This window comes from Ursus arctos, unplaced genomic scaffold (genome assembly GCF_023065955.2).
Source record: "Ursus arctos isolate Adak ecotype North America unplaced genomic scaffold, UrsArc2.0 scaffold_37, whole genome shotgun sequence".
Taxonomy (NCBI): domain Eukaryota; kingdom Metazoa; phylum Chordata; class Mammalia; order Carnivora; family Ursidae; genus Ursus; species Ursus arctos.
Window position 1 is genome coordinate 4,230,806 of NW_026623053.1, and position 27,473 is coordinate 4,258,278.

Below are 27,473 nucleotides of genomic sequence, written 5' to 3' on the forward strand. Positions count from 1 at the left end.
CTTTACTTTTTAAGAACATAAACTCCATTTCCACAGGGAAATTACATTCACTGGAGGTTGTTTCAGGACAAGGCTGAATAAATTAAATATTTCAACACCATATGTTCAGCTTTGGCAGGAGATGAAGGTGGGAAGGGAATCTCAATGTTAGGGAATGCCCATGTCACACCCCAGCTGGCTATTTAGTCATGAAATAAGGAAAAACACACAAATATTTGGTTAAAACACTTTTAATGAAAAGGGAAAGACACTAATATCTCCCTTGTCTGCTCTTCACATTTTACTATGTTAGGAAGCTCTGGAGCCTACACCTTTGAAGGAGAAACCATCATTCAAGTCAGTCAGTAGCAGAACTCTCACTCTCTCCTCCTCAGAACTCCTGTTCCAAATGATCCTATGTTAAGAGTAAATACTACATCTCATTACAAGACGGAGAGGCAGGGAGAACACCACCTAGAGCTCATCTCCCAAAGTCTGGGACTCCAAGACCCAGACAGTGGCAAAGACATAAGCCCTGGTCCATAGACAGGCAAAATGGGGGGGAAAGAGGCCTTGAGAAAGGAAGACAAGGAAAATCCAAGGGACCAGGGAACAAAGGAAGGAGTTATCTAAAACTAGAAGCACACTAGTGCTAGGACATCCCCTATGACCTGAGGTGCAGTGCTGCACGCCAAGTCACTAATAGTCCAAGAGAACATTCATGAGACTCATCCAGTCAAGAACCGGAAGTCCCCTCCCTCACACCATGCCCCTTTCTCAATCTCATAGGTTCCCTGCAAGCCCTATGCTTTAGTGACACTCTTCAACTCTCCATCATTACTCTTTCAACACCCCTCACCAATAAAGATATGAACTTCACATTTCCCAAAATATCCCACAGGAGACCTGTTGGCAAGACATCTGCTTGTTTCCTAACTTTGAGAGGCCACAATGAAGGAACAGAAGAAGCTGGAGGTGTCTTGGCATATTGACCAGCCAACACCTTTGCCTGAATGGGCCTGAATGGGAGTTTACCAGGAAGAATGTCCTATATGCCCTTCATTTCCCCCTACCCCTTAGGGTCGAGCCACAAGATACAGATATTGTTGTGTCTTCATTGCTGGCACCTTCTGGAGCAGGGAAAACAAGGAATGTACAGTTTGCTACTTTTCTTCTATGATGGGCTTCTCAGGCACTGCCTTGGATGCAGGAGACCGAAATAGGAAGAGGGGGGCTCTCTTCTCCTTGGCCTCTCTGGATCCCATTGCCAGAGGCAAGTTCCCAGCCACAGTCCCCGGGCCAAACAGCACTGGTGGCGCCAGGCCTAAAGTGGTAGTGGAGGTGGAGCTGGAACTCCGGGGCTTGGTGGGCAGGTCACTTGAGAGGAAAGCTGTGTACTGGTTCCAGAAAGACAGGGGACCTACCCTCACCAGTTGTGCAGGAATGTCCTGGGATAGGAAGTCCTGCAGGTTGACCTGGTCACCAGATAGGAGTGGCACTGGGCCCTCCAGAGACAGCTGCCGGCCCATTCGGGCTGGGCTGTAATTCCAAATGTGGGTGCTCAGGTGCACCTGCCAAAGGGAAAGGGAGAGGAAGAAAGGAGAGGGGAGAAGGGTCACCCCAGGGAAGCTGGAGAGGGTTCCCCTTGGGAAGGTGAAAGCTGTAGAGAATCTATTTTCCTCAGGTACAATGAGTGAAGAGGGAAGAAAAATTCATCAGGGGGCCATCCCCCTGTGAGCACAACTATCTCCAAGCTCAGGGACTAGAGAAAAGCCACTAGGGGTGTGTCACAGAAGGACTCAGAGAAAAAGACAAATAAGGGCTCATACATCTTGGAGGTCCTTCTACAGAGCTCTCGGTTTCTGCTCCCTGGGTCGAGGGGCTGCAGGTACAGAAAAACAAGCTCATGGGATCGTGGGGTCATCTTTTCGGGGAAAGGGGGAGAGCCCTGGGGAAGTGATGGAAGGTGAGCAACCTGGGACCAAGGAAAGAGCAGCAATATTCTGAGGGCCGTGGGGGGCAAAGGGTGGTACCTGGTGGTGAGCCAGCAGCATATGCTTCTTGAGGATAGCCCGCTCGAGAAAGCTCTGCCTGCAGAAAACACAAGTGAAGAGCGGCCCCTCCTTGGGGTGGGTCTTCTGATGCTCCTCCAGGGCCGCCTGGGTAGCAAAGGTCTGACCACACACCTCACAGGCCTTTCTGCTCCCGCTCTCGCCCGGCTCCTTTCTCAGGGCCTCCTGCAGGCTCAGCTCCTCCACCGAGGTGCTGCTGCTGCCTTCCCCTTCCCGCGGGAGAGCCGCCGTTGGGCTCAAGCTCCTCTCCGCTTTGCCCCCCTCTTCCATGCCTCCTGCGCCCTCAGCGCCCCCCTGCTCCATGGGCTGGGTGTGATCCAGGCTGTCGGGGGGCGGCGGCGGCGGCAGGGAAGGCTGTTGAAGCACTTTCTCGTTGCTCTCCACCTCCTTCCCCGCTGTGGCTGTCGCGGCCGCCCCCGCGGCCGCCGCGCTCCCCGCGTCCTCCTCTGGCCCCGACGCCTCTTCCGAGTCACCTCGCACGGATATGGCCTTCTCGCCTCCACTCTCTGAGCCTCTCCCCGCCAGGGAATCTTCATCAGTCACATCTTCCTCCTCGTCGTCGTCCTCGTCCTCCTCTTCGGACAGCTCCTCTTCCGGGGAGGGCTGCTGGGACGGCTGCTGGGGGAAGCTCTGGGGCCCTGAGGCTGCGGACTGCTCTGAGCCGTTCTCCTGCGCAGCTCCGCCGCCTTCCGAGAGCGCGGCACCGCCGTTGGGGATCTGGCCCCCCAGGTGCATGCGCACGTGCTGCTGCAGAGTAACAGCATTGGTGAACTTCTTCTGGCAGATGGGGCAGGAGTTCTGAGCCCGGGCGGCTGGACTGGCCTTGTGGCCCACGAAGTGCGCACGCAGGTTGCCGCGGGTGGAGAAAGCTCTGCCACACACCTTGCATTTGAAGGGCCGCTCACCCCCATGTTGGCCGTAGTGCAGGCGCAGTGCGCGAGGACAGCTCAGCACCCGGAGGCAGATGACACACTGGTTAGGTCCCGATGAGGCGGAGGACGAGGCGGCAGGCGCCGAGGTGGTGGGGGCTCCTGAGGCCGTAGAGGCCACGGCCACAGCTCCTTGCCGGTCAATCTTCTCTACCAGCTGCTGCAGCTTTGAGGTCTCAGAGGGCGAGGCCCCCAAGGGCTCCAGCACGTAGGGGAAGGGGAAGCTACCTGCGGACTTAAAGTGGTTGGTAAGCAGCGCCCAGCTGGGGAGCGAAGTCACCAGCTTACTCAGCTGCATTCGGGTTGCTGTGCCACTTTCTGCCACCCCGGCGATGGCTGAGCCCTCACTCCCCGGAGGGGTATTTTCATCAGCTTTGCTCTTCGGCTCCACTGCTTTCATGAGCACGAACTTATTGAAAGCAGGGAGCGCGGGAGCCGTGGCTGTGCCGGCACCGGTGGAGAGCAGCGTGAGGCTCTCTGTGGCACTAAGTGCTGTGGTGGAGGCCACCAGAGGCTTGCGGTCCACGCCGCCACTGGGCATGGCCACCTCCTCCTCGGCCTTCTCTGGTGGCACTGACATGCCATAGGGCAGGCCGCTGCTGGTGATGACGTAGTCCAGGTGCTCCGGCACGGGGTGAGGGTTCATTTGCACGTGCGGGTACTTCTCACGATGCCGGTGAAAATGCACTTTGAGGTTGCCGCGCGTGGTGAAGCGGTTGCCGCACACATTACACTTGTAGGGCCTCTCGCCTGTGTGGGAACGCAGATGGATCTGCAGGGCACTGTCACTGCCAAACACTTTGGCACAGAAGCGGCACTTGTGCCGTCCGCCGGGCTTCTCCAAGGGACCCATCACCTCCCCATAGCCCAGCTCGCCACTTCCGTTCTTTGGCTTCAGGAGCCCCGGGGAGGCAGCAGCCTCAAGGCCTCGAGCTGCCCCAAGACACTGTGCTGCCAACAGTCCCGTGGTGCCTGGGAATGCCAGATGAGGTGAGGCCATCAGCTGATCTGTGCTGCCAGGCAGGGCTGGGGAGGGGGCAGGGGTGGGTTTGTGGCTTCGCCCAACCCCTCCAGCAGAAAAAGGGTGCTGGGACCCCAGCGGATGGTAAAGATGGAAGAAAGCCTGCTTGGGCGTTTCTGCCCCCGAGGAGGAGGAGGAGGAAGAGGAAGGTGCCAGCGTCTTGCCAGTCTGGACAGGCTTGATGGGGCTGAAGAGGGGAAGCAGGGGCTTGGTGGAGGAGGCAGTCCCCGTCCCAGGTAACTCTGAGGGACTGGCGGGGGTGCCCACCGTCTGGCCTAGGGAGCCAAGCAGCAGCACCTGGCGGCAGATTTGCTCAGTCATCTGCATCTGGTGGATCTGGCGCTGCTGCAGCACCCGAAGCTCTTCCAAGATCAGAGGGATGTTCAAGTGGCCACTGCCTACCCCTGGGGGTGGGGGTGGAGGAGGAGGAGGTGGGGGTGCAGGGGTCGATTCTGGAGGTAACGGGGTCGCTCCCAGCTTGGGACTAGCCAAGATCAGGCCCCCGCCTCCCCCAGCAGCGGTACCTGTGGCAGCGACCAGGAAGTGCCCGGCAGACTCCTCTACTCTCCTCTCCGGGCCCCAGGTGGGATCTGTGGGCACAGAGGACCCAGAATCCGGAGGGTTGCTGTGCTCTGCCTCCATGACCTGCGGGCTATTTTGGCCCTCCGTCCGGGGTTCAGAAGAGGTCGAAGAGTTGTTGGGGTTCTCCTGGCCCCCAATTATCACCATTACAGGGGGGTCAGTAGAACATGCATTCTGGTGGGCGAGGAATTCAGTTGGATCAGTGAATTGTGCGCAGCACTTGGCACAGACTTGGGGGTGGTCCTCCTCGCTAGCATCACCTAGGGAGAAGACAAGGAGAGAGCGTGGGTGGTGCGGTTGGGATGGGCATGCGAAGGCTCTAATTAACAACGAGCCCAGTAACCGCTTGTGGGGGCTGGGGAGATGAGCTCACCATCAGGCCACGCAGAAGGCTAGAGCTCAGTCTTGACCGGCCCGGACTCGAGAAACACCCCAGCGTAGGGGGGGTGGGGAGGGGCAGGCACGCTCAAGCTTCTGCCTTCCCCAGTCGCCCCCCAACCCCCAACCCCGGGCCACCAGGGGCGCAAGGAATGGGCGTGAGGAGTGGGTCCGAGGCAGAGAATCATGCATTTTATCCCGTCCGCCGAAAGTCCCTTACCCTGCGCGCGTCCTCTCCGCCCCCACCCCTGCCCCCGCAGGGCCCTACCGCACCTCCAAGCTCCGCCGGCTCCCCGCAGGGCCCCCCGAGACGAGAGCTCCTCCCGGTTTCGTGCGCCATGGTTGTGGGGGAGGTGGTGGGCCGGGTAGAGTGGGAGACAATAGGTATCGGGATTGGGGGAGGCGGCGGTGGCCGCCGGGGCTGCGGCAGCCTCTGCACCCAGCGGCCCAGACTGCGGAGATGGAGATCGGCGGCAGCGGCGGCGGGGGCAGGGAGCCGCGGAGGAGGGGGAGGGGAGCGAGGAGGCGCGGAGGAGGGGAGGAGCTGGAGCGAGAAAGCTGGGAGAGGGGAGATGGGGGAGGAGCTGTTTAGGAGCCGGGCGGGAGCGGGGAGTGGGAGGTGGGTGTGTGGGGCCGGAGCCGAGAGCCTAGCAGGTTTCCGGAGGCTCAGTGACAGGTGCTTGTGGGGCGTGGTGGGGGTCCACCTTCCCTTGCCCTCTGCCAGCTCCCCCCTTCTCCAGATGTCTTTGCCCAGACCTGCCCCCACCCGCCTCAGGCTCCAGGGGGCACAGTGGGAAACACAGCCCTGCTCAATAGAGCAAAGCGATAGGCTTCTCCTGTTTTTCTTTGGATAAAGGATCCACTGAGCCTGGAAAACGTGGACTCCAGAGGGGGTGGTCTGATCTCAGAGGTCTGGGGGCCAGAGCGGGAGAGGGAGCCCAGGACATCCATCCCTCATCAAAACACGAACCCCCAAATACCCCAAGTTTTGTCCAGTCTTCCTCACCTTTACTCCCACCCTACCCCATCCCTCTCCACAAAAGAAGTTTCTCAGGGTTGGGAGGCTGCAAGGTAGAATTTCCACGGACGTCATTTCAGGACCCCTCTCTGCAGAACAGAGCCCCTTTACTCTCCGTCTTCCCTCCCGCAGAATAGCCGACGGCAAGTTACCCCCCAGATCACCCGGCCCACACCTGATTTATGGAGTTTGTGCTTATTCAAGGAGCCATCTCCTGTTTAGTACTCTCTCCCCTGCCCGTCTTCTTCCTCCATTGCCCTTCTCTTGCAACACACTGCACGCTGTCACTATTAAGGACTGTTGCCATTGGGGAGATGCTGGCCTGCGGGGGGCCTACAGAGGCCCACCTAGCTCTAACCTGGGGGGAGGGGAATTCCTGAAACAATGGGAAAAATGCAGTGGGAGCTACCAGACAGCCTCTCTGTGCAGAAAGCCCTTTCAGCCCCAATCTGGTTTGAATGCTTAGAAATGACTTAACACCAGCTCACCGCCACAGAGGCCACCTCCTCTTCAGAGAAAATAAGTAGGGGTGAGATGTCTCTTAGACCAGATACTCTGCATTCCCTTTCTACCTTGAAATGTGTCTTCATAGGTTTTCCACTTCCTGAAGGAGTTTATCTTACTTAAAGGGAGTGACCCCCAAGTCACTTAGTTTTGTGGTTTGCCTGGGCCTCAGTAAACCCACCTTGTGGTAACCCCAGTTCTTATCCTTGCCTGACTGGTAAATTGAGGCACAGTGGTCAATCAGGCAACCATTTTCCTTTTTGTAAAGTGGTAATATTTTAGCTGTGTTATCTTTTTCAGAGAAATACTGTGGTGACAAAAACTTGAAAGACTCTTGACAAATCACATTAATATGAATATATGGGACTTTAAATATTATGGATTAGAGAATTGACATTGTCAATGGCAAAACACTCAAAATAAACTAAAATACACATATACTAAAATTAGATCAGTGTTTCATGTTGCTTATTAACCTTATTAATTTCTGAGGCAAGTCATTGATTAATATCACTGGCATATGCCAACATTAAGGAGTCTTTTTTGGATGGAAATGAAACTACCTAATACTGGCAACAACCACTTCACTATTCAACGCACATTTTTGCCATCTTTTTAAAATGAGAACATTTTACTGAATTATGTTTGGAAACTTCAGGTAATCATGAGGATCTTAACGTTATGAATGATGGCTCTGAAACTGATGAGCTCCCTGCTTTCAGGCCTGACCCTTACAAAGAGGGAGAGGGGGATCTATTTCAGTTGTGGAAGGTCACGGGTTGCTGCAGTATTGTTTATTTTTACACGTACGGAAACAAGTTTGGCGAGGTGAAGTGACTTTTCCAAGTTCACACAGTAATTCAGTGAGGCGCACATTCGGAATTTTGACTCCTATCCAGTCCTTTCTCAAGCATGTCAACGTCGTATGGCTTCTCTAATGCTAGAGAAAGGGCCCTGTGTAGCTCCTACCTGCCGGTGCTCTCTGGCCTCAGCAAAGAACAGGGAATCAGATGGAGGCTTTCTACAGAGCATTTGTTAATTAGCATTGAACATTTGATATCAAGTTGCTGTTTTGTCAAGTCTTCCGACAAGAAAAGAAGTCCTTTTCTTTTCATCTTCTCCTGGGAAACACTGTCCCCTTTCTTGCTCTTTAATGAAACTTGCTTTCTGATGCGTAATTCGATCCGCACTCTTCTTTAAGGTAAATTTAGTCCCTGCTGAAAGGTGACGGATCAACAGCCACCTGTAAGAGGAACCCTCTCTTTCTCAGCACTGTGCCCTCACTGCCTAACCTGAAAAGGGGGGCAGGATTCTTAGGCAGATGCGAATGAAGTCATAAACACAGGAATAAACTGAGCTGGTAATGGTGTCCCTAGATAACAGATAAGGTGAGGTAAGCTGTCCTGGGTCGCACACAAAGTCTGGGATGGACGGTGCGGACTAAGAGCTGGACATGCTTGTTTAAATTTATAAAAAGCCCAAATGACAAGGAAAAAGGAAACTCTAAACTGCTGCTCTAGGCTTGGGAGAGAATGGCGAGGAAGAGCAAAGAGAAACGTACGTACGTAGGGAGCACACAGCAGGAGCATAGAGTTGAACAAGTGGTGGTTCTCAAACTTTGCTGCCCATCAAAATTACTGGCAGAGCTTTTAAAGATCCTGAAATCCAGGCCACACCCTAGATCAATGAATTTGGAATCCCTGAGGGTGGCATCCAGGTCTCAGTATGTTTATAAAATTCTTCAGGTGATCCCAATGTCCAGCCAAGGATGAGAACCACAGTAGCTTTCGGGCGACTGCTCTTCCCAGCAAACCTTCTATATCCTGCTGCTCACCAATCTTACCTGCCCTCAACCTGGCCAAAATGAAGACAGTGGCAAAACCAGCTGCTCAATGCCAGATCTTCCTGTCAGGCAGGAAGGAGGAGAGAGGTCTTCTCTGTCCAGAGCCACAGGCTAGCTCTCTTGTATCCAGCTTCCATGGGCAGATTTTTTTTTTTTTTTGGAAAGGAGATGGAAGGTTATTAAATGCACCACAAGGGAGCGGCGGTCAGGACGGCAAAGGACAGACTGTCTGCCAGAATTTGATATGATTTACACCTGACTGTGAATTTAAGCAACTGTATCGCCTTTCCCAGGTTACACGCATCTTGAGCCATATTTCTAATTTTAAGATAAAGTCTTGTTCTACGCAGAGTTCAAGCATCGTCCAGCTATTAAAGAAACAAAGAACACTATGTAAGCACCTGCCTAAACTTACTGTTAGCGTCGGCCCAACACTAATAGTTTCCATAATTAGGGAACGATCCTGTAACTGCTGCTATAGACGACTTCGATGACTTTTTTTTTCCGTCAGAGAAAGAGAGAGAGCGTGCACACAAACATGGGAGAGCGCAGGCAGAGGGAGAAACAGGCTCCCCTCCGAGCAAGGAGCCTGATGCAGGACTCGATCCCGGGACCGCGGGATCATGACCTGAGCTGAAGGCAGACGCTTAGCCAACTGAGCCACCCAGGCGTCCCAACCATAGGCTACTCCTAAGGGAGAATACCCCATCTTCTCTGCATCACTCCTCTCTCCTAAATACATACACATACTCACTCCTTTGCTACCCACACCTAGTGATGCAGCATCGTAAGCAAACAGGTGTGCTGAGGTATGCGTACATGGGCGCTAAGTGAGAAAAATATATTTGTTGCCAGAACAGGAATATTATAGATCAAACACCATAAAGGTTTTTAAAGAGACACTTTTCCTGACATGGAAGGACTCAGCATTTAGCAAAGAATTCATACCTTTTGTTGCTGGAAGGGACTTCAGAGAGCTGACCCTCTGAGCACAGGGAGATTGAGATTGCCAGCTCTGAGGCAAACAGGCCTGAGTTCTCATCCCAGAACTTTCTAATCTTTGTGATCTTGGGAAAGTTTCTCTATTTCTCTTAGGCTTGGATTTCTTTCTAAAATGGGGGTATAGCCTCAAAAGGGAATGAAAATCTTAGACACGGTCTAACACGGAGGAACCCCGAAAACATGCTAAGCGAAACAAACCAGACACAAGAGGACAAAGAGTGTATGATTCCTTTATATGAGGTACGTGGAATTGGTAAATTCATAGTGACAGGAAATAGAATGGTGATGGCTAGGGACTGCAGAGAGAGGGGGATGGGGAGTTATTGTTTAATGGGCATAGGGTTGCAGTTTTGCAGGATGAAAGTTCTGGAGATGGATGTTGGTAATGGTTGCATAAAACTGTGAATATACTTAACATCACTGAGTTATATGCTTTAAGATGGTTAAAATGGTAAATTTTGTTATGTATGTTTTACTACACATTCAAAAAAAAATTTAACGGGGGGATGCCTGGGTGACTCGGTTAAGCGTCTGCCTTCAGCTCAGGTCATGATCCCAGGGTCCTGGGATCGAGCCCCGTATTGGGTTCCCTGCTCAACGGGGAGTCTGCTTCTCTGCCGCTCCCCTACTTGTGAGCTCTTGTTCTCTGTCTCTCTCTGACAAATAAATAAATAAAATCTTCAAAAAAAAATTTAATGGAGGAAAAACTATTGTGGAGTTGGGAGGAATAAACAAGAGGAAATACATACAGGGCCTAGCATAGTACCTGACAGTAAATATGCTCCACAAATATTAGCAAGGGTGTATTATTTAAAGGCCAAATGCTGGGGCGCCTGGGTGGCTCAGTTGGTTAAGTGTCTGACGTGGGCTCCGGTCATGATCTCAGGGTCCTGGGATCAAGCCCTGCCTTGGGCTCCTGGTTCACTGGGGAGTCTGCTTCTCCTTCTCCCTGTGCCCCTCACCCTACTCATGCTCTTTCTCTCAAATAAATAAATAAATAACATCTTTAAAAATAAAAAAATAGGGGTGCCTGGGTGGCTCAGGTCGTGATCCCCAGGTCCTGGGATCGAGCCCCACATCGAGCTCTCTGCTCAGTGGGGAGACTTCTCCCCCTCCTTCTGCCTGCCGCTTCCCCTGCTTGTGCTCTCTCTCTCCCTGTCAAATGAATGAATACAATCTTCAATAAATAAATAAATAAATAAATAAATAAATAAATAAATGCCAAACACTGAAACCCTGGAAGAACGGACCCGCCCAAGGTCACCTAGCTTCAAGGCCCAAGCTGGATTAAAAACCAGGTTTTCTGCTTCCTGATCCAGTGCTCTATACTGCACCCTACCCGAGTTACTTCATTTACGCAGAGTTGTTTTCTTTTTGACCCAGGGGTACCTAGGGCTGAAAGGCTTGGGCTCAATACCCTGAGGGGTTTGCTTTCTACTTGCAGATATAAAGAGAACAGAGCCCTCAAACTCTCTTTTTTGTCTTCCTTCTCCTTTTGCTGCTCTTGATGTCTGCCAACTTCCATTTCTCTCTCTGGATCTGTTTGGCTGTTGTCCTGGTCTCTCCTTCTCACTAAATATCTGCGTTTCTGATCGTTTGCTTTATTTCGCAGATGTACTAGTTTACATTTTCCCTACTCACATCCCTTATGTTCTCTAATCCAGATTTCCAGACTCTGCAGGGGAGAGAGGAAATTTTTTTTTTCTCTCCAGAGTTTTTAAGTAAATAGACTCTTTCCTTCTCATCACGTATGTGCAATATCTGGTCTGTTAGGCTTTTGGTGTTCTGGTCAGGGAAGATGAACAAAAACAGGGCTAGAACACAGGTTTTTCACACTGTTTCTTGGCGACATCTTAGGTCACTGCAGAGATGATGCTTTTAAAATGTGTGACAAAGGCTCAGCATTTGCTTGTCACATATGGTAAACATTGCTTAAAAGAAGGCAAGGACTCCTGAAAACCTTGGTGGCACCCTCGCCTGCTAAATGAATGTCTGCTGATCTTCCTGAGGATGCCCATAGTTTCACAGGGACACCAGAGGACGTACATAGATCCCCTCCCCCCCACCTAATTTGGGTGCATGCAGAACAAGAAAATGTCTTCTGGGGCAGAAGGAAAAGTCAGGAGTCTGAAGATCACAGAAGCAAATAAGAGCTCTACCAGTATAAAAGGAGGGAGTGGGAAATCTATTGATCTTGTAAGAGCAGGAAGGAATTTTAGATTTGATCACATCCAGCCACCTCATCTCCAGATGTGACCCACTGACACTCTGGGTCATGCAGGTAGCCCAGGATCTCTCACTCTTTTATGGCTCAAAGGCAAAATTCCAGGTGAAATTTGTTGCCGCCATCGGATTGGAGCCCGCACTGTTTCTACGGGGCTGACTCTGTAGCAGCATCTGTGCACCCCGGAGTGTTCACGACCCCAAGTGGAAACACAGCTCTGGGGCTAAGGAATCCACTCAGGGCAGTGGTGAAAGATTTCTTTTGACTCCCTCACAGGCTCTTCATCTGCAGTGGTATGGGGAGGTGTGGGGGGAGAAGAGGAGAGGTGGTTTTTGGGGGGGGCGGGGGAGGCTGGGGGAGGCTGGGGTGTTTCATATTGCTCCACAATCCAGCCAGCAGGGGAGCAGGACTGTGAGGCAACTCGGAGGCTCCACGGGAAGTCTCCTGTAGAGCCTGAGGAGGAAACATCCGGCCTGCAGCAGCATTAAGGAGGGTGAATGTGTCCCAGGAGGGAAGGATGCCACCACCCAAACCTCTAAATATGGGCACAGTGGGATCCCAGCAAGGCAGTGACTTGAGGAGAATGGGTTCTATCCAAAACACAATATGTCTGTTAAGGCTGTTCCATAGCACACAGAGCACTGATTTAATCGCAGGTCTTTTTTTTTTTTTTTTTTTTACAACAGGTGGAAAGGTCAATTTAATCCGTAACTTCACTTTAGTCACTACAATACATTATCCTAGAGTTTTTCGTGGCACACATGTCCCAGAGAAATACTGAAGTTTGCCAAGAGGTTCCTGAGCTTTGGTCCTATTTCAACCCTTGCAGGAAAGTGCCACTGTCCTCACATATAATAACGGTGCTCACACGTATTAAGCACTTATTTCTGCTAGGGACTATACCATACCACATATATTGAGCACTTATTATGCTATTTATTTTGCCAAATGCTTTACGTGAATTAACTCATTCCGATTCTCACAATAAGTTAAGGCGGTAGTTAGTGTTTTAAAGATGAGGCAGCGGCACGGAGAGGCACAGCAATCCAAGGCTGCCCAGCTAACCGAGCAGTGGAACCAGCATCTGAATCCTGAAAGTCTGGCTTCAGAACCTTCTTACTACCACACGACACTATCGGGCGAATCGACTGTTTGCTAAATAGTTTATCCCTGTGGCAGGACTTCCAGACTTGCACAGCGTGAATGTATATGGCCATAGCAGTATGTCCAAAACTTGCCTGATCCTAGAACTACCTAAACCCTTGCAAAGATACAGAGTGTCAGCCTCCAGGCCGGACCCACAATCAAGCAAGCGTGAAAACCCCTGATTTAGTAGAGTGAGCATCACCAGCCCTGAGCATCAGGAAACCTAGGTTTGGGTCCTGACAGTACCTCTAAGTGTTTCTGAGACTTTGGGCAATGTCACTTTTCAGTACCCTTCTTGCTCCACTACCCACCTCATCCTGGACTGTTCTATGAATACATGAAATATCCCCCCCTTTTCATAGAGAAAATCTGTTACTTTATTCTTTTAAGTTTATTTAATTTTTTTTCGTAATCTCTACACCCACTGAGGGACTCAAACTCACGACCTCAAGAGCAAGTGTTGCATGCTCTTCAGACTGAGCCAGCCAGGGGCCCCATTAATCTGTTACTTTAAAAACAGATGCAAGTATGTTGACTCATACTTTTTTTGTCCTCTCTTTTTTTTAGCTTGGCCTCCCTTGAAGCGCAAACCTAAGTCCCTCATCCAGCCCTCTCCTCTGGTCTCCACCCCAGGTGACACAGACCCACACCCCAAACCAGGCCGCATCTGACCGACATTAGCTCTCTCCCTCTGGGAGCTCTGATCTGTTCTCAGCTCAGTCCCACAATGAGAAACTTTTTTCTCCTCTCCCTCAGGGGAACCTTCACGTTTATCCAATTCATTCTCTTGCAACCCAACTCTCCAGAAAGAAAAGGGGGGAAAATCCCACCCCTAAGAGCCGGCCTCCAGGTCTGAGGAGGTTACTTAGCAACGGCACAAAGACCAGTGAGCAAAGGGGGACCTGAGGAGAAAACTCTAGGGTGGGGAGACAGAGCCAGTTTGAAAACTCCATTTCATCCGGAGAAAAACAAGGAAAACACAAACAGAATCCATCCTGAGAAAAGCCAAGCGGGGGCTTCTCCCCAGCACAGGTCAACGCCGTACTCCTCCCTGCATCCAGCTCCTTCACACCCCCACTGACCAAATCCTCCCCTGGCTTCACCCGTGGCCAGGGTGCCCTCCCTTGCCCTGGCCTGACCCACACGGGCTGGGACTCAGGGCTCCCGCACCCCTCCCCAGGCACCCACCGTTCTCAGACGCGCTGGGACCTTCGCAGTCCGAGATTAACTGTTGGGGTTTCCGCTGCTTTCGCCGAGACATTCCCGGGTGGAGGTGGGGTAGGGAGGGGCAAAGCTCACTGAGTCCTAACCGGGGTGACCTGGTCTGGTCTCTCCTTGGGTCTGAAGCCCACGGATGCCTCTCCCCCAGTGCTAATCACTGTGAAGCAGAGACGTTCCCCCTTCCCAGAGACAGACAGACAGACTGGCCCGGGCTCTCTCGGATTCTCTGTCCCTGACTCTCTCTCTCTCTTTCTCTCTCAATCTCTGCAAGTCTTTAAAGGGGAGACGCCCCCTTTTTTTTCTTCAGCTTCTTCCCTACGCTTCTGCAGCTCCCATTGTAAAAGCAAAAATCCTAATCTTTCCGCACACTCTTTTCTTTTGTACTGCAGAGGGGAAGGATTTAACCCTCTCCTCACTGCCAGGGCTCCGGCCTCTCCCTGTGCTGTCTGTTCAGAAAACGTCCCTGCTTGTTTCTCGAACTCTTCATCCAAGGTCCTCACAGTGCTTTGTGGTTCTCTCATGATTCTATGCCACCCTGCTTGATGATGCAACTGTGTCTGGGGTATAAAGCTGAGATAAGAACTTTCCCTTATATCCTGATTATGAGGCCAAGAAGTCAGCTACCGCCAGTCGAAATGGGGATATGAAAGGCTGGCAAAAAGATGAAGATGGACAGTCATTACAATAAAACTGAATATATAGAGAGCTCTTCATAACTTACAGGGTATTTTCATGTACATGACATATTTTGAGTATTACAACTCTGAAATTAGCACAGCAGATTTGACTACTCCTGTTTATAGATGATTCTCTTTACAGGTAAGCAAAAGGCTCAGTGAGGTTAAGTAACCTATTCGAGGTTGCACAGCTCTGCTGTGATAGAGGCAGGCCTGGAAGCCGGGTGCATCTGACAGCAGGCTAGCATTTTTTCCCTCTATATTGTTAAAGGTACAGTAGGCCACCAGGCTCCTAGCATGAAAAAAAAAAGTGATTGATCTTAAGGAATCCCAGTTAAAATAGCAACAGAGTTGGTGGCTTTTCTGCTTCTCCCACTCTTGCCCAGCTCCTGGGGCGGAAGGGGTGCCAGCACTGAGAAGATAATGTAGATGATTCCGGGGGACTTCAGACTGGAAGCTACAAGGAGGCGCTTCCAGCTCAATAGGAAGGAACTTTCTAATAGTGTAATGAATGGACTCTCGGGTGAATGGGTGGGTTCTCTGTAATAAGTTCTCGCAGAGGGGCGCCTGGGTGGCACAGCGGTTAAGCGTCTGCCTTCGGCTCAGGGCGTGATCCCGGCGTTATGGGATCGAGCCCCACATCGGGCTACTCTGCTATGAGCCTGCTTCTTCCTCTCCCACTCCCCCTGCTTGTGTTCCCTCTCTCGCTGGCTGTCTCTCTCTCTGTCAAATAAATAAATAAAATCTTTTAAAAAAAAAAAAATAAGTTCTCGCAGAGGCTGAAAACGACTGTCAGGGATTCTGCGGAAAGAATTTCCTTGTGGATATCATATTTGACCTTTAAAAATGTCTCCCTCTCTGAAATACATCATTTGGCAACCAACCAGGTCTCTCCTGCTCTGCCTGCACATTAAGGGTGATTCATTTATTGTTCTTTAACTTCTGGCCATGCTGTCCCCCATGGTGCCTGAGTGATACTGTGCTCCTGGGCGTGTAATATCCAGACGTGCCCTATCTCCTCACCATGATGCACGAGTCCTTGAGTCCTCTTCTCCTGGACTTACTGACCTTTTACTCTCCTGGCTGAGGTGAGAGAACATCTGAGACACCGTGAGTTAGGAAAGTGGAAATTCTTTTCCCTTTTGGAGCTCAGGGATGTACATCTCTGATGGCTGCGTCTTCAGAGAGACAGAAAACAAAGCTCATTCACAGCATTCGGTGAGAACTGAAAGTTCCCTTGGTTTCCTCCCTGACCCAGGTCCAGACTGGTGTGACAATACTAAGAAAGGGAGAGAGAGACACAACAGATGGTTGGAGGGTTGCTGGTGAGAAACAAGGCAGGTACCCACATCTGAAGGGGTTTGGGAAGCACTCTGATCTCTGCTTCGGAGTTCACTGAATCTCCATTATTTTCCCTGTCCTTCGGGGTCAGGACCCTGGGAGGTTCCCTCATGTTCCACCCTTGGAACTCTTGCTGACATCGTCTAATTCATGCTGTGAACTTCTCTGTGCCAGGCAGGTGCAGTTATCGCCAAGGTAGTTGTGGGGGAAATGAGAACACTGAGGCCAGGGAAGCTTGTAACGTCTCAGTGGAATAGACTGGGTCCTGTCTCTCTCAGCCCACTGTTCCCATCGTTTACTTCCTTTTTGAGGAAAAGAAACAAGAGAAAGAATATAGCTTTCTGCTTTTCCCAGGAGTCTCTGATCTCCAAGGGCAGATTTGGGAGCCCAAAATTCACGTCCTTCCTGGGTCTTGTCTGTCTTGTCTTTTCCTATTTTTTTCCCTCCCTCCTTCTTGCTGGCCTTATTGTGAAAGGAAGGGCTCTTTCCCCTCCTCTCCTTTCTTCCGCCCTCCCCCATTTACCATTTTTTCCCTTTTACCTCTCCACTGTGGCCTCTTGACCTCCCCACAGAGTTACAAAAGTAAAATCCTTGAAGAGATGCTGCTGTGGGAATGTTAATGAGCCTTCCCCACAAAGGGGCAAAGACTTTACTTCACTGAGTTGGAAAAAAGCCCCTTTGAAAAGGGGTTTCTGTGTGTGGTGAAGTGGAGAGGGGAGTGGAAGGAGAGAGAGAGGGAGGGAAAGAGAGAGAAAATGAAAGGAGGACAGAGAAATGAGAGAGAAAGAGAGAGAGAGACAGAGAGAGACTGACTTAATAGCAGAAGAGAATATTAAAACAATACTTTTCATTTTTCAGTTGATGATTTAATTTTTGGAAAATGTTTCATGGTCTTTTGACCTTGTCAACTAAGCGCCTACATTCCCAAGAAATTGAAGAGGCACTCGAGGCACTGAAGATAATAAAGGATAGGAAAAAGGGACTTATCCTGGCACCCTACCCCCAGTTCCTTCCCATGTGTAGGAGCCAGAGAGGCTCTGGGAGAAAATTCTGGATGGGGGCGAACTGGTGGTGAAGATCGGCTCTTTCTTCTAGCTTTGTGGTTCCTTCTTATACTATTTTCTAATTTTATCAACATTTTCTGTGTTGGCTTTTCTGTTGGCTATTAGCCTAATAATTTTCTCTCTCTTCAGGAATAGCCTAAAGTACTGTTGAGGCGTTTACATCGCAGAGCCAATTTTCGAGCCAGATGCTTGAGTATAATCTCTGTATCCTTTATTTGTGAGCAAAGGTTGCCTCTGAATTAGTTAAAATGGATGTGAAGGTATTTTTAGTGTCAAAATTAAGTCCTCGAAAAGCAAAGATATGTTGTTGCTCTTTAAAGAAAGTCAGTCATTCTGTTGGACTCTCAGAGATTTTCCTACACATTGTTTTGTGATGTCAACACAACACTTGAGTTAAAGAAGCCCTAGTTTTAGAAGCAAATAAATCCTTCGCTTGTAAAGGAGGGTGAGGTGAGGAACAAAGGAAAGGTGATTGGAATGAGATCCTGGGAAGACAGAGGAGGAGCCAGTCAGGAATGCTAATTCCTGGAGTTGCTTCCACTCTGCCGGACTCACCTTCATCACAGGGGGAGTTAGGGAGAACTCACATTCCTGGTCTCTATCCCTGATCTACTCCATTCTAATCTCTGGGGATGGGGTCTAGGATTTAAAAAAAAAAAAAAACAAAAAAACTCTTAAATGATTCTTTTGCAGTCAAGCTTTAGATGTTTGTGCTTGACCGGTGGTTTCTAAACCACGGGTTCTACATTTCTACGGAACTGTGGTGTCACAGGGAATCCATGTTACTCATGAAGGGAGCCTGGCCTGCGGCCAGGATAGATAACATGCCTCTCAAAAGTATATACTCCTGGGAGCCAAATGTTTGTTGATGTTGTTGGGATTAATACACTTTTAAGTCAATTAAAAGTGTTTCTTTCTCTTTTTTTTAATATTTTATTTATTTGACAGAGAGAGAGAGAGTACAAGCAGTGGGGAGCAGCAGAGGGAGAGGGAGAAGCAGACTCCCCACTGAGCAGGGAGCCAGACGTGGGGCTCGATCCCAGGACCCTGGGATCATGACCTGAGCCAAAGGCAGATGCTTAACGACTGAGCCACCCAGGTGCCCCCAAGTCCTCTTCTGTTAGGACAATACACTGCTCTAAGCATTCCTCCTTTTTTCTAGTTTGTAGAAGAGAAAGCTTTGTGGAGGCAGATCTTCTACCTTCCAAAGAATTAGAATCCTGTGAGGCATTTGATTTTAATTGCAAGAGAACTAAACTCAGGCCAGTAAGGAACATAACATTCTTTTTTCTTTATTTTTAAAAAGATTTATTTATTTATTTTAGAGGAGGGGAGTCTCAGAGGGAGAGGCAAAGAATCTTAAGCAGAGTCCATGCTGAGTGTGGAGCTGGATGCGGGGCTCGATCTTATAACCCTGTGATCACGACGTGAGTAGTGACCAAGAGTGGGACACTTGAACAACTGTGCCACCCAGGTGCCCCTATTTTTTTATTTTTTAGGGATTGAACTCATGACCCTGAGATAACACCTGAGCTGAGATCAAGAGTCGGACACTTAACCGACTGTGCCACCCAGACGCCCTGAAAGGCACGTAACATTTCTCTTGATAACAATAATTATAGTTTAAGTGCATTCTGTGTGCCATACCCTTTGAATACATAATCTCATTTAACCCTTAAAATAACTTTAAAAAATTATTTATTTTAGAGAGAGAGAATGCATGTTTGTGAGCATGTGAGAAGGGGTAGAGGGAGAGGGAGAGAGATGCCCAAACAGACTCCCCACTGAGCACGGAGCCAGAGGGGAGGGTGCAGTTTGATCCCATGACCCTGAGACAACAACCTGAGCTGAAACCAAGAGTCTGCCGCTTAACCGACCATGCCACCCAGGCGCCCCAACCCTTAAAGTAACTTTGTAAAGAAAGCATTATATAATTATCATCTTAGACATGCAGAACACGCCATTTTACAAACGAGGAAACTGAGGCTTAGTTCATAATTAGCTGATAAATGGCAGGTTGTAATTTCCTCCAGCAATGGCTGATTGGCATTGCCTGTTTTTTGGTCACAATAACACTGATTTCTGCCTCTGCTACAGATCTCACGTTCTGGCTGCAAACCTGGCGGACGACTTAAACGTCCAACTTCTAAACAACATTTCAAGACCTACAAGTAAATATCTAGGACAAATTATAGTTCACATAACTCCATATACTACCACATGTTCTTTGTCTTGCTCGCATTCAGAGAGTAAGACAATAAAGAGTAAGGGAAAAGCAGCCTTTGCAAAAATTGACTAAATAAGAAAGCATCGGCAAACAATCTCTGGTCTTATTAGATGATTTTGGCCTGTCCTCTTTCAGGTGGCAGTTGCCATGGTGTTTTAAGGGCAAAGGGAGGGAGTGAAGATCAAGGAGGGTCATTCAGAGGGAGGCTTGTCTGGTGTTCCTTTTCAGAGTTCATTCTGCCGTGGATGGCAGGAATTTAAACATTTATAAGAGGAAGGATAGAATTTATTCTTTTTGCTTTCCTTCATTTCTCCATATTACCCATGTTAAATAGAAGAGAAATGGTGTTTGTGAAAAGGACAAGGTAGTGGGACAGGAAAGGGAGGTTGTGGGGGAAGGGCCATGAGCCTCACCAGCAGTGGAAGACGGGGCTAGGGTGGGGGCGGGGAAGACCGTGCGAGTGTGTGTGTTTTCCAGGGAGAAATTATAGGAACAATTTTCTAAAGTTCTGGAGATCCTGAGGTTGGTTATTTGAAAGTAAATCAACAAAGGGTGGAGATCGGGTAAAAACAGTACAGTGAGAGGAAAGCATGATGACAAAGGCAAAAAAAAAAAAAGAAGTAATCCCAGGCCATGAACAAGGAAAACAAATCAGAGTGATGGGAAAGAAAGAGTTAAGTTGTAGAGGCCCCTGTTTGGAGCAATAGGCGTAGGGACTGAAGTACATCAGACAATAGAGGTAATTGACAACCTACATAGAAACAGGGTCAGAAACCTTCAGGAAGAACCTTGAAGAACAGCAACAAGTAGACCAGCAAGGGCTTTGGGGCTGGAAGGGGCCAGAGGGATCATCTCCAAATCTCTCACTTTTCAGATAAGGAAACTAAGACCGAGGGAGGCTAAGTGACTTTTCAAGAGGTTCTCCAAACCAGATCTTAGCTCAAGGAAGTGCCCTTTCCACAGCCCCAGGGAGCCGGAGGAGAAGAAAAGAGACAAGAATGTGTGGGAAGCCAAGCATGAGAAAAATGTTTAAAAGATAGATCTTAATTTCTTCATCCTCTTTAGAAATTATGTACTTTTCCTGGGGCGCCTGGGTGGCTCAGTCGTTGGGCATCTGTCTTAGGCTCGGGGCGTGATCCCGGAGTCCTGGGATCGAGCCCCACATCGGGCTCCTCCGCTGGGAGCCTGCTTCTTCCTCTCCTACGCCTCCTGCCTGTGTTGCCTCTCTTGCTGGCTGTCTCTCTCTCTGTCAAATGAATAAATAAAATATAAAAAAAAAAAAAAGAAAAAGAAAAAGAAATTATGTACTTTTCCTTTCTTGTGGGGACTTGGGTAATTTTAGGACCTAATTCCATTCGGATAACTTCATACTTTATTCCAGTCAGATAATAATCCCTTCCCCACTTTGTAGGCTATTCCCAGGGAAGGGATTGTTCATTGACTGATTTAAGTACTGAGAAAATTTTTGATGATGTCTGATTGATTTGTAATTATATCTTAAGTGTAAATCCTTTAAATCTGCCCTTGGCAGAGTTTATTTATTCACATTCAACAATATATTTTAAGCATCTACTATGTGCTAAGTACCTAGTAAATAAAACAAATACTGTCCAGTTTATTGTTATGCAGCTGTTTTGTGATTGTTTGGACTTACATTATTTGGTGATATCTCTTTGTTATTTTTTATGTTATTTCCATTTCTAGATTACACCACTGTTTTATTTCTTATTTATAATTGGGGTAATTTATGCCAGGATTCTCGGGGATTTTCTGATGTGTCTCCTCATCTGTCATGGAACTCCTCTCATGGCCTCAAAATAAGCCCAGACACACTGCTCCCATGGAGTGAGTTATAACAGGTTTACTACAGAAGATAGTTCGAAGTAAGGAGAGCTGACCAGGCAAATCAAAGCCAGAATCCCTGAGGAGGACTAGAAGGCACTAAAGAGTCCACAGACAACCTGCAAATCCAAGGGGCTGGGATGGGATAGATAGTGAGTTCACAGAGAAATTAAGAGTTGGAAGGATTGGGACACCTGGCTGGCTCAGTCAGTAGAGCACGTGAGGCTTGATCTCCAGGCCATGAGTTCAAGCCCCATGTTGGGTGTGAAGCCTACTTAAAAAAAATAAAAATTTAAAAAAAGGGGGGTGCCTGGGTGGCTCAGCTGGTTAAGCATCTGCTTTCAGCTCAGGTCTCGATCCTGGGGTCTTGGGATGGAGCCCTGCCTCAGGATCCCTGCTCAGCAGGAAGCCTGCTTCTCCCTCTCCCTCTGCCTGCTGCTCCACCTGCTTGTACTCTCTCTCTCTCTGTCAAATAAATAAGTAAAATCTTAAAAAGAAAAAAAAAAGAACTGGAAGGATTGCTGTGAATATTGACTTTACTGGACTTGGGGATTTGAGGTGAATGGCAACTGACTTAGCTTTAATATGGAGGTTCACGATGCATCATAAGGGCTATGGTATGTATACATTGTAGAGAATTCCGTGCCACCCTGCAACCGAGCATCTATGAGAATGGATGGCAATATAGTACTTGTGTTATTTAATAATCATATGCTGTTTGACTCATTTTTTGTCCATTTTATTTATTTATTTATTTATTTATTTATTTATTTATTTAAGATTTTATATTTATTTGACAAAGAGAGAAAGTGAGAGAGCACAAGCAGGGGGAGCAGCAGAGGGAGAGGGAGAAGCAGGCTCTCCGCTGAGCAGGGAGCCCGATTAGGGGCTCTATCCCACAGCCCTGACATCATGACCTGAGCATGAAGACAGCCGCTTAACTGACTGAGCCACCCAGGCACCCATATTTTTTGTCCATTTCAAAGTGCATTATAGGGGCACCTGGGTGGCTCAGTCAGTTGAGCACCGGACTCTCAATTTTGGTTCAGGTCAAGATCTCCTGGTACTGAGATCAAGCCTGGGGTCAGGCTCTGTACTCAGCTCAGCGGGAGTCCGCTGCAGATTCTTTCCTTCTTGCTCTGCACTATGCCCCTCCCACCTGTCGCTCTCTCTATCTAAAATAAATAAATAAATCTTAAAAAAAATAAAAGAGGGTCGCCTGGGTGGCACAGCGGTTAAGCGTCTGCCTTCGGCTCAGGGTGTGATCCTGGCGTTATGGGATCGAGCCCCACATCAGGCTCCTCCGCTATGAGCCTGCTTCTTCCTCTCCCACTCCCCCTGCTTGTGTTCCCTCTCTCGCTGGCTGTCTCTATCTCTGTCGAATAAATAAATAAAATCTTAAAATAAATAAATAAATAAATAAATAAATAAATAAATAAATAAAAAAAAGAGAGGGTAAAGCAGGAAACTGGGAGAAATAGGCCTCTTACTCAAGGGGTTATTTCTTCCATCATCTACCCCCCTCTTTCCACTACAAATCTTGCCATCTTTCCACACAGACACCATTTCCAAGCTGCCCATCTTTATTCAGTCAGCTTGAAATCCCGGTATTATTAACTTTTTTTCTGAAATGCAAGAAGGAACACACCCCTCCCCCTAGCGAGACACCTGAAAATAGCCTTAGGAAATAAACTCAATAAACTCACGTCACATTAATAAAAATCTTGGAAAACAAACAAAAAAGTGTCACTACCATTATGGTACTATGAAATCCCTCTTAAATTTAAGATCCATTTAGGGGCGCCTGGGTGGCACAGTCGTTAAGCGTCTGCCTTCGGCTCAGGGCGTGATCTCGGCGTTGTGGGATCGAGCCCCACGTCAGGCTCCTCCGCTATGAGCCTGCTTCTTCCTCTCCCACTCCCCCTGCTTGTGTTCCCTCTCTCGCTGGCTGTCTTTCTGTCAAATAAATAAATATCTTTTAAAAATAAATAAATAAAATAAAATGTTAAAGTCCATCAACAGCCCTCAGACCTGCTGATCTCTGTGCCCTCCAGAAGTAAGTCCAGTCAAAAACCAAAGCAGCTTACAGGTTTATGATTCCGTATCTCCAGATGGCAGAATCACTTCAGGATTTAAATCCCAGCCCAGCCCAGAGAAATCCGTTCCTTCTTTTGGGACATAGGACCAATCTAGGTCTTTGATTAATTATACTCTCAACAAACATTTATCAAATGCATTTCATATTTCACTCACTGGGACTGCATTTAGGGGGCAAATAGAATTAAAAAAAAAAATACACTTTTCCTAATAGGGAATCACACTCACGACCATATTAAGAGAGGTACAAGGGAACTGAGGTGCTGGGGTTACAAAGGTAAGTAAGACATGGACCCTGACTCTCCTTGAGAAGAGGGGCAATGTTAAACAAAAAAATAGAAGAAATATATGAAAAAATTTTGTAGAAGCTGCATAAAGTTCCATGGGAAGAAGGAAGACTTGACTTGGACTGATTGTCCACAGGCAACAAATTATCCATCCCTCCATTCCTCCCTCCCTCTGTCTCTTCATCCATCTATCCATCCATTAGGTTAGTTACTCTATGTAAAGCACTGTGCTAGAGGTTCTAAATGCAAAGAAAATAAAAACACATCCTTCTCGAAAGAGTGTTAAGTTGGCACAGGAGATGAAACAGGTAAGCATGGAATGTTAGTAGTCTCTTCATGGGGCACTTCTTTGTGAAAGGCTACACAGGCTCTCTACCTTGGATTCCCTCTAACAGTAATCTTGTGAGGTAGACATAATTATCCCCATTTTACCAGTTAGGAAATTGAGGTTTAGAGAGGTTAGTCATTTGCTGAGGGTTATGCAGTTGTGAATTATGGAACTGAGGCTCTGACACATTTATCTTACAACAAAGTCTGTGCTCCAAAGACTATGTGGCTTCTGTGTGACTTTTTGGGTTTAAATTGTCTTCACCACCTATCAACTGCATGACTCTAGGCAGGTTAGTTAACTTCTCTGAGCCTCAGTATCCACATACAAAAATGAGGTTAGTTGGGGGGGGGGTGCTGGGTGGCTCAGTCCTTAAGCATCTGCCTTTGGCTCAGGTCATGATACCAACGTTCTGGGATCGAGCCCCGCATCAAGCCCTGCATCAGGCTCCCTGATCAGCGGGAAGCCTGCATCTCCCTCTCCCACTCCCCCTGCTTGTGTTCCCTCTCTTTCTGTCAAATAAATAAAATCTTTTTTAAAACATGAGGTTAATTGTATCTACTTCCTAAGATTGGAGTGGAGATCTAACAAAACTCAGTTAAAGCATCTGTCCTGGTCCCTGGCCAGTTTTTCAAGCTCAGTACATCTGGTGGCTAATATTACGCTGTCCTGTACAGGTAGCAAGTGGTGAGAGCTATGGGAGTCGGCAGATCACACGTGTACACACATTCAGAAGAAGGAAAGGTCACTTTCAGTTGGAGAATGGGAGGGTGAGGAGATTAAAGCAGGATCAGGAAGAATTCACGTACACTGTAGTCTTCAAAAAAACATAAGACTTGAACATTTAGACTCTAAAATTTGAGCAGCAGTCTTTGTGAGGAAGGCAGCAAGGAGCTTCTCGGTACCTGTGGGAGGTGACAAGCAAGAGAAATGAAAGCAAATAAATTAGATAATTACAGAAAGTGGTAATTAAACAGGGTGATGGGAGAGACAGCGAGGAGGAAGGGTGGGGTTGGTGGGTCCAGGATAAGGAGGGAAGACTTGATTCAATCTCTAGGTCCAAGGCTGTTCATATGTAGATTGACTCCTAATGGTGAATGGATACTGAATATTGGCCCAAATTGACGGAAATGCAAATACTCTTAGAAACGACTATTAGTAACGCAAATGTAAAAAACCTGTGATGTAAGCAGAACAACAACAAAACACCCTCATCAATCTTTGAATGAATCGATCCGTGAATGAAGACATTTACATCCTCAGGATTTTGCTGAGAGAAAAGACAATATATTTTTCTTGTCCTTAATTTGTCTTCTTTCCAGCTAGAACTGAGAGAGATTAGTCAAGGTCATCCTATTTTTATTGCTCATTTATTTAGTCACCCATTCAACCAATATATTCCTGAGAGCTTACTCTGTGCCAGGCGCTATACCCTGCCTGAGGATACTGTGTATGGTCTTTCCCAGAGTTCTCCTCTCTTGCTCCAGAGCTCCAGAGCTTTGGGAACCAGACAAGAGAAGAACCCCAGGCAGGTTGTGACACGACTGCAGACATGTTTTTGGATAGAGGCTGGAGAGGACCTGGTAATATCTAGGGCTGGGAGAGTGTCCTGAGATAATCTATTGGTGAGAAGACAAAGGACACTTGATTGAAGAGGTTTTGGAAAGATACTAATGCCCCGAAATTTTATTTGAACTGAAACAATTCTCTGCCTTTCACATTCCTCTGTGCACCTCATTCTATGGCTCACCTCGATCCCTCCTCCTCTACCTGTCCTCAGCTCTTGCTGTCCACATTTACCAAATAAATCTTTTCTTTCTTTCCACCGGTTCCAACTCTTGCTGTTCTTCACAGCGCGTCTCTGGGCGCAGCCCCAAGCCTTGAGGGGCAGTCAATGGATTCTGAGTTGCTGCTCAAACACAGATCCCCATGGAAACCAAAGGACTAAGAAAACAAAAAGAGAGGAAGAGGCAGCCACTGCCTGACCTTTTATGCTCACCCTCCAGATTCTTTTCGCTCTTGGGCATGAAGGCAAGTGCTTATTTGTATAACTAGAGGAACGAAAGAACCTGACCCCTCCCCCACCCCCCAATTTCTTAAGAGCCTCTCCCGGCGCTGATAGTAAGTGAAAAGCGGTGGGACATCTCCACCTGGTGGTAGAAGTGCCAAACTACCACCAAGGAAAGTAATGGAAAGCCCGCAATGCAGGCTAGTAAGGAGCTGCAACAGGAAGAGGCTTCAAAGATCTAACGCGCAGGCGCCACTTCTAGGAAGGTGTTTAGCTGTGATGCATTTTGTACTTGCTCCTTCTCAAATATATTTTTAAAATAATGAAATTTCATCTTTATGGTGATGACTCAGGGTGGGTTTTTTTTTTTGTTTGTTTTGTTTTTCTTTTTTTCTTTTCTTTTCTTTTCTTTTTTCTTCTTCTTTTTTTTTTGCATCCAGTCCAAATACGTATATGAAGTCTAGGCTCCTGTCCCCTTACTCCGATAATTCCTATTCGAATGCCTTGTCATCACAAATTCAGCACCATCCCGGAGTTGGAAGGTGTTCTTCTCTTCCTTTCCTTTGCCTCCTAGAAGGTAGCCTTTGCCAGCTTACACAGAGAAACCGGAAGGTTTATTCTACTGTCTCTTTCTTTGATACATCTTCTCTAGTCCTTCCAGGGCAGTGATTCTTTCTGCAGCCACTAGTGATACCCCTCACCCTCCTTTCCCAATAGGCTGTCACCCTTTCTCTTAAGGAGCTTCAAAGACACAGGGAAGGGCAGATCTATCGCTTTCCTCCTGCTTCTTTTTTTTTTTTTTTAAAGATTTTATTTGTTTATTTGAGAGAGAGAGAGACAGCCAGCGAGAGAGGGAACACAAGCAGGGGGAGTGGGAGAGGAAGAAGCAGGCTCATAGCGGAGGAGCCTGATGTGGGGCTCGATCCCACAACCCCGGGATCAAGCCCTGAGCCGAAAGCAGACGCTTAACCGCTGTGCCACCCAGGCGCCCCTCCTCCTGCTTCTTGATTCCCTCAGCCTTCCCAAGACAATTATGCCAGAAGAACTGTGGTGTTCTTAACTGGAAAATTAGGGCAATTTCAGAAAGAAATTATGCTGTAGGAGAGATAAAAGTTGAACTTCTAGGTAGCCTGCATTTTTTCCTTTCACTGTGCAAAGAAAAGTACCTCAAGACTTGGATCTTCAGGGGCGCCTGGGTGGCTTAGCTGTTAAGCGTCTGCCTTCGGCTCAGGTCATAGATTCCACGGTCTTGGGATTGAGCCCCGCATCGGGCTCCCTGCTAGGTGGGAAGGCTGCTTCTTCCTCTCACACTCCCCTTGCTTGTGTTCCCTCTCTCGCTGTCAAATAAATAAATAAAATATTAAAAAAAAAAAGAAAAAGACTTGGATCTTCATGGGTCCTCCCCTCCATTCCTAACCTGCCAGTGGACTGAGAGAGGCTCCACTTTCTGGAGTTTTTAAATTTTTTTATTTTTTATTTTTTATTAATTTTTAATTTTTATTTTTTTTAAAGATTTTATTTATTCATTTAACAGAGAGAGAGAGACAGCCAGCGAAAGAGGGAACACAGACAGGCGGAGTGGGAGAGGAAGAAGCAGGCTCCCAGTGGAAGAGCCTGATGTGGGGCTCGATCCCAGAACGCCGGGATCACGCCCTGAGCTGAAGGCAGACGCTTAACAACTGA

The 27,473-nt window shown here is 48.1% G+C and overlaps 1 protein-coding gene across 2 annotated transcripts; it reads right to left on the minus strand.

Moving 5' to 3' along the window:
- Positions 1–214: 214 nt before the first annotated feature.
- SALL2 (spalt like transcription factor 2) lies at positions 215–14,144 on the minus strand. Of its 2 annotated transcripts, XM_057306432.1 has the most exons (3): positions 5,235–5,403; positions 2,014–4,843; positions 215–1,383 (listed from the first exon to the last, which is right to left on the minus strand). In XM_057306432.1, the coding sequence occupies exons 1-3, from the start codon at positions 5,299–5,301 to the stop codon at positions 1,143–1,145; spliced, it is 3,138 nt and encodes a 1,045-aa protein (XP_057162415.1). In that variant the 5' UTR covers positions 5,302–5,403; the 3' UTR covers positions 215–1,142. The 2 variants fall into 2 exon arrangements, with proteins under 2 accessions (XP_057162415.1, XP_044236526.1); XM_044380591.3 differs by lacking the exon at positions 5,235–5,403 and adding an exon at positions 13,887–14,144 and having other exon boundaries at positions 215–4,843.
- Between the last annotated feature and the right edge of the window lie 13,329 nt (positions 14,145–27,473).

Excerpts from the sequence above, each read along its gene's own strand:
- SALL2 (XM_057306432.1), bottom strand. The coding sequence starts at position 5,301 with ATGGCGCACGAAACCGGGAGGAGCTCTCGTCTCGGGGGGCCCTGCGGG. Across the intron at positions 4,844-5,234 it reads GGAGCCGGCGGAGCTTGGAG|GTGATGCTAGCGAGGAGGAC; the intron begins GTGCGGTAGGGC and ends TCTTCTCCCTAG. Across the intron at positions 1,384-2,013 it reads ATGCTGCTGGCTCACCACCA|GAACCAGTACACAGCTTTCC; the intron begins GGTACCACCCTT and ends CCTGTCTTTCTG.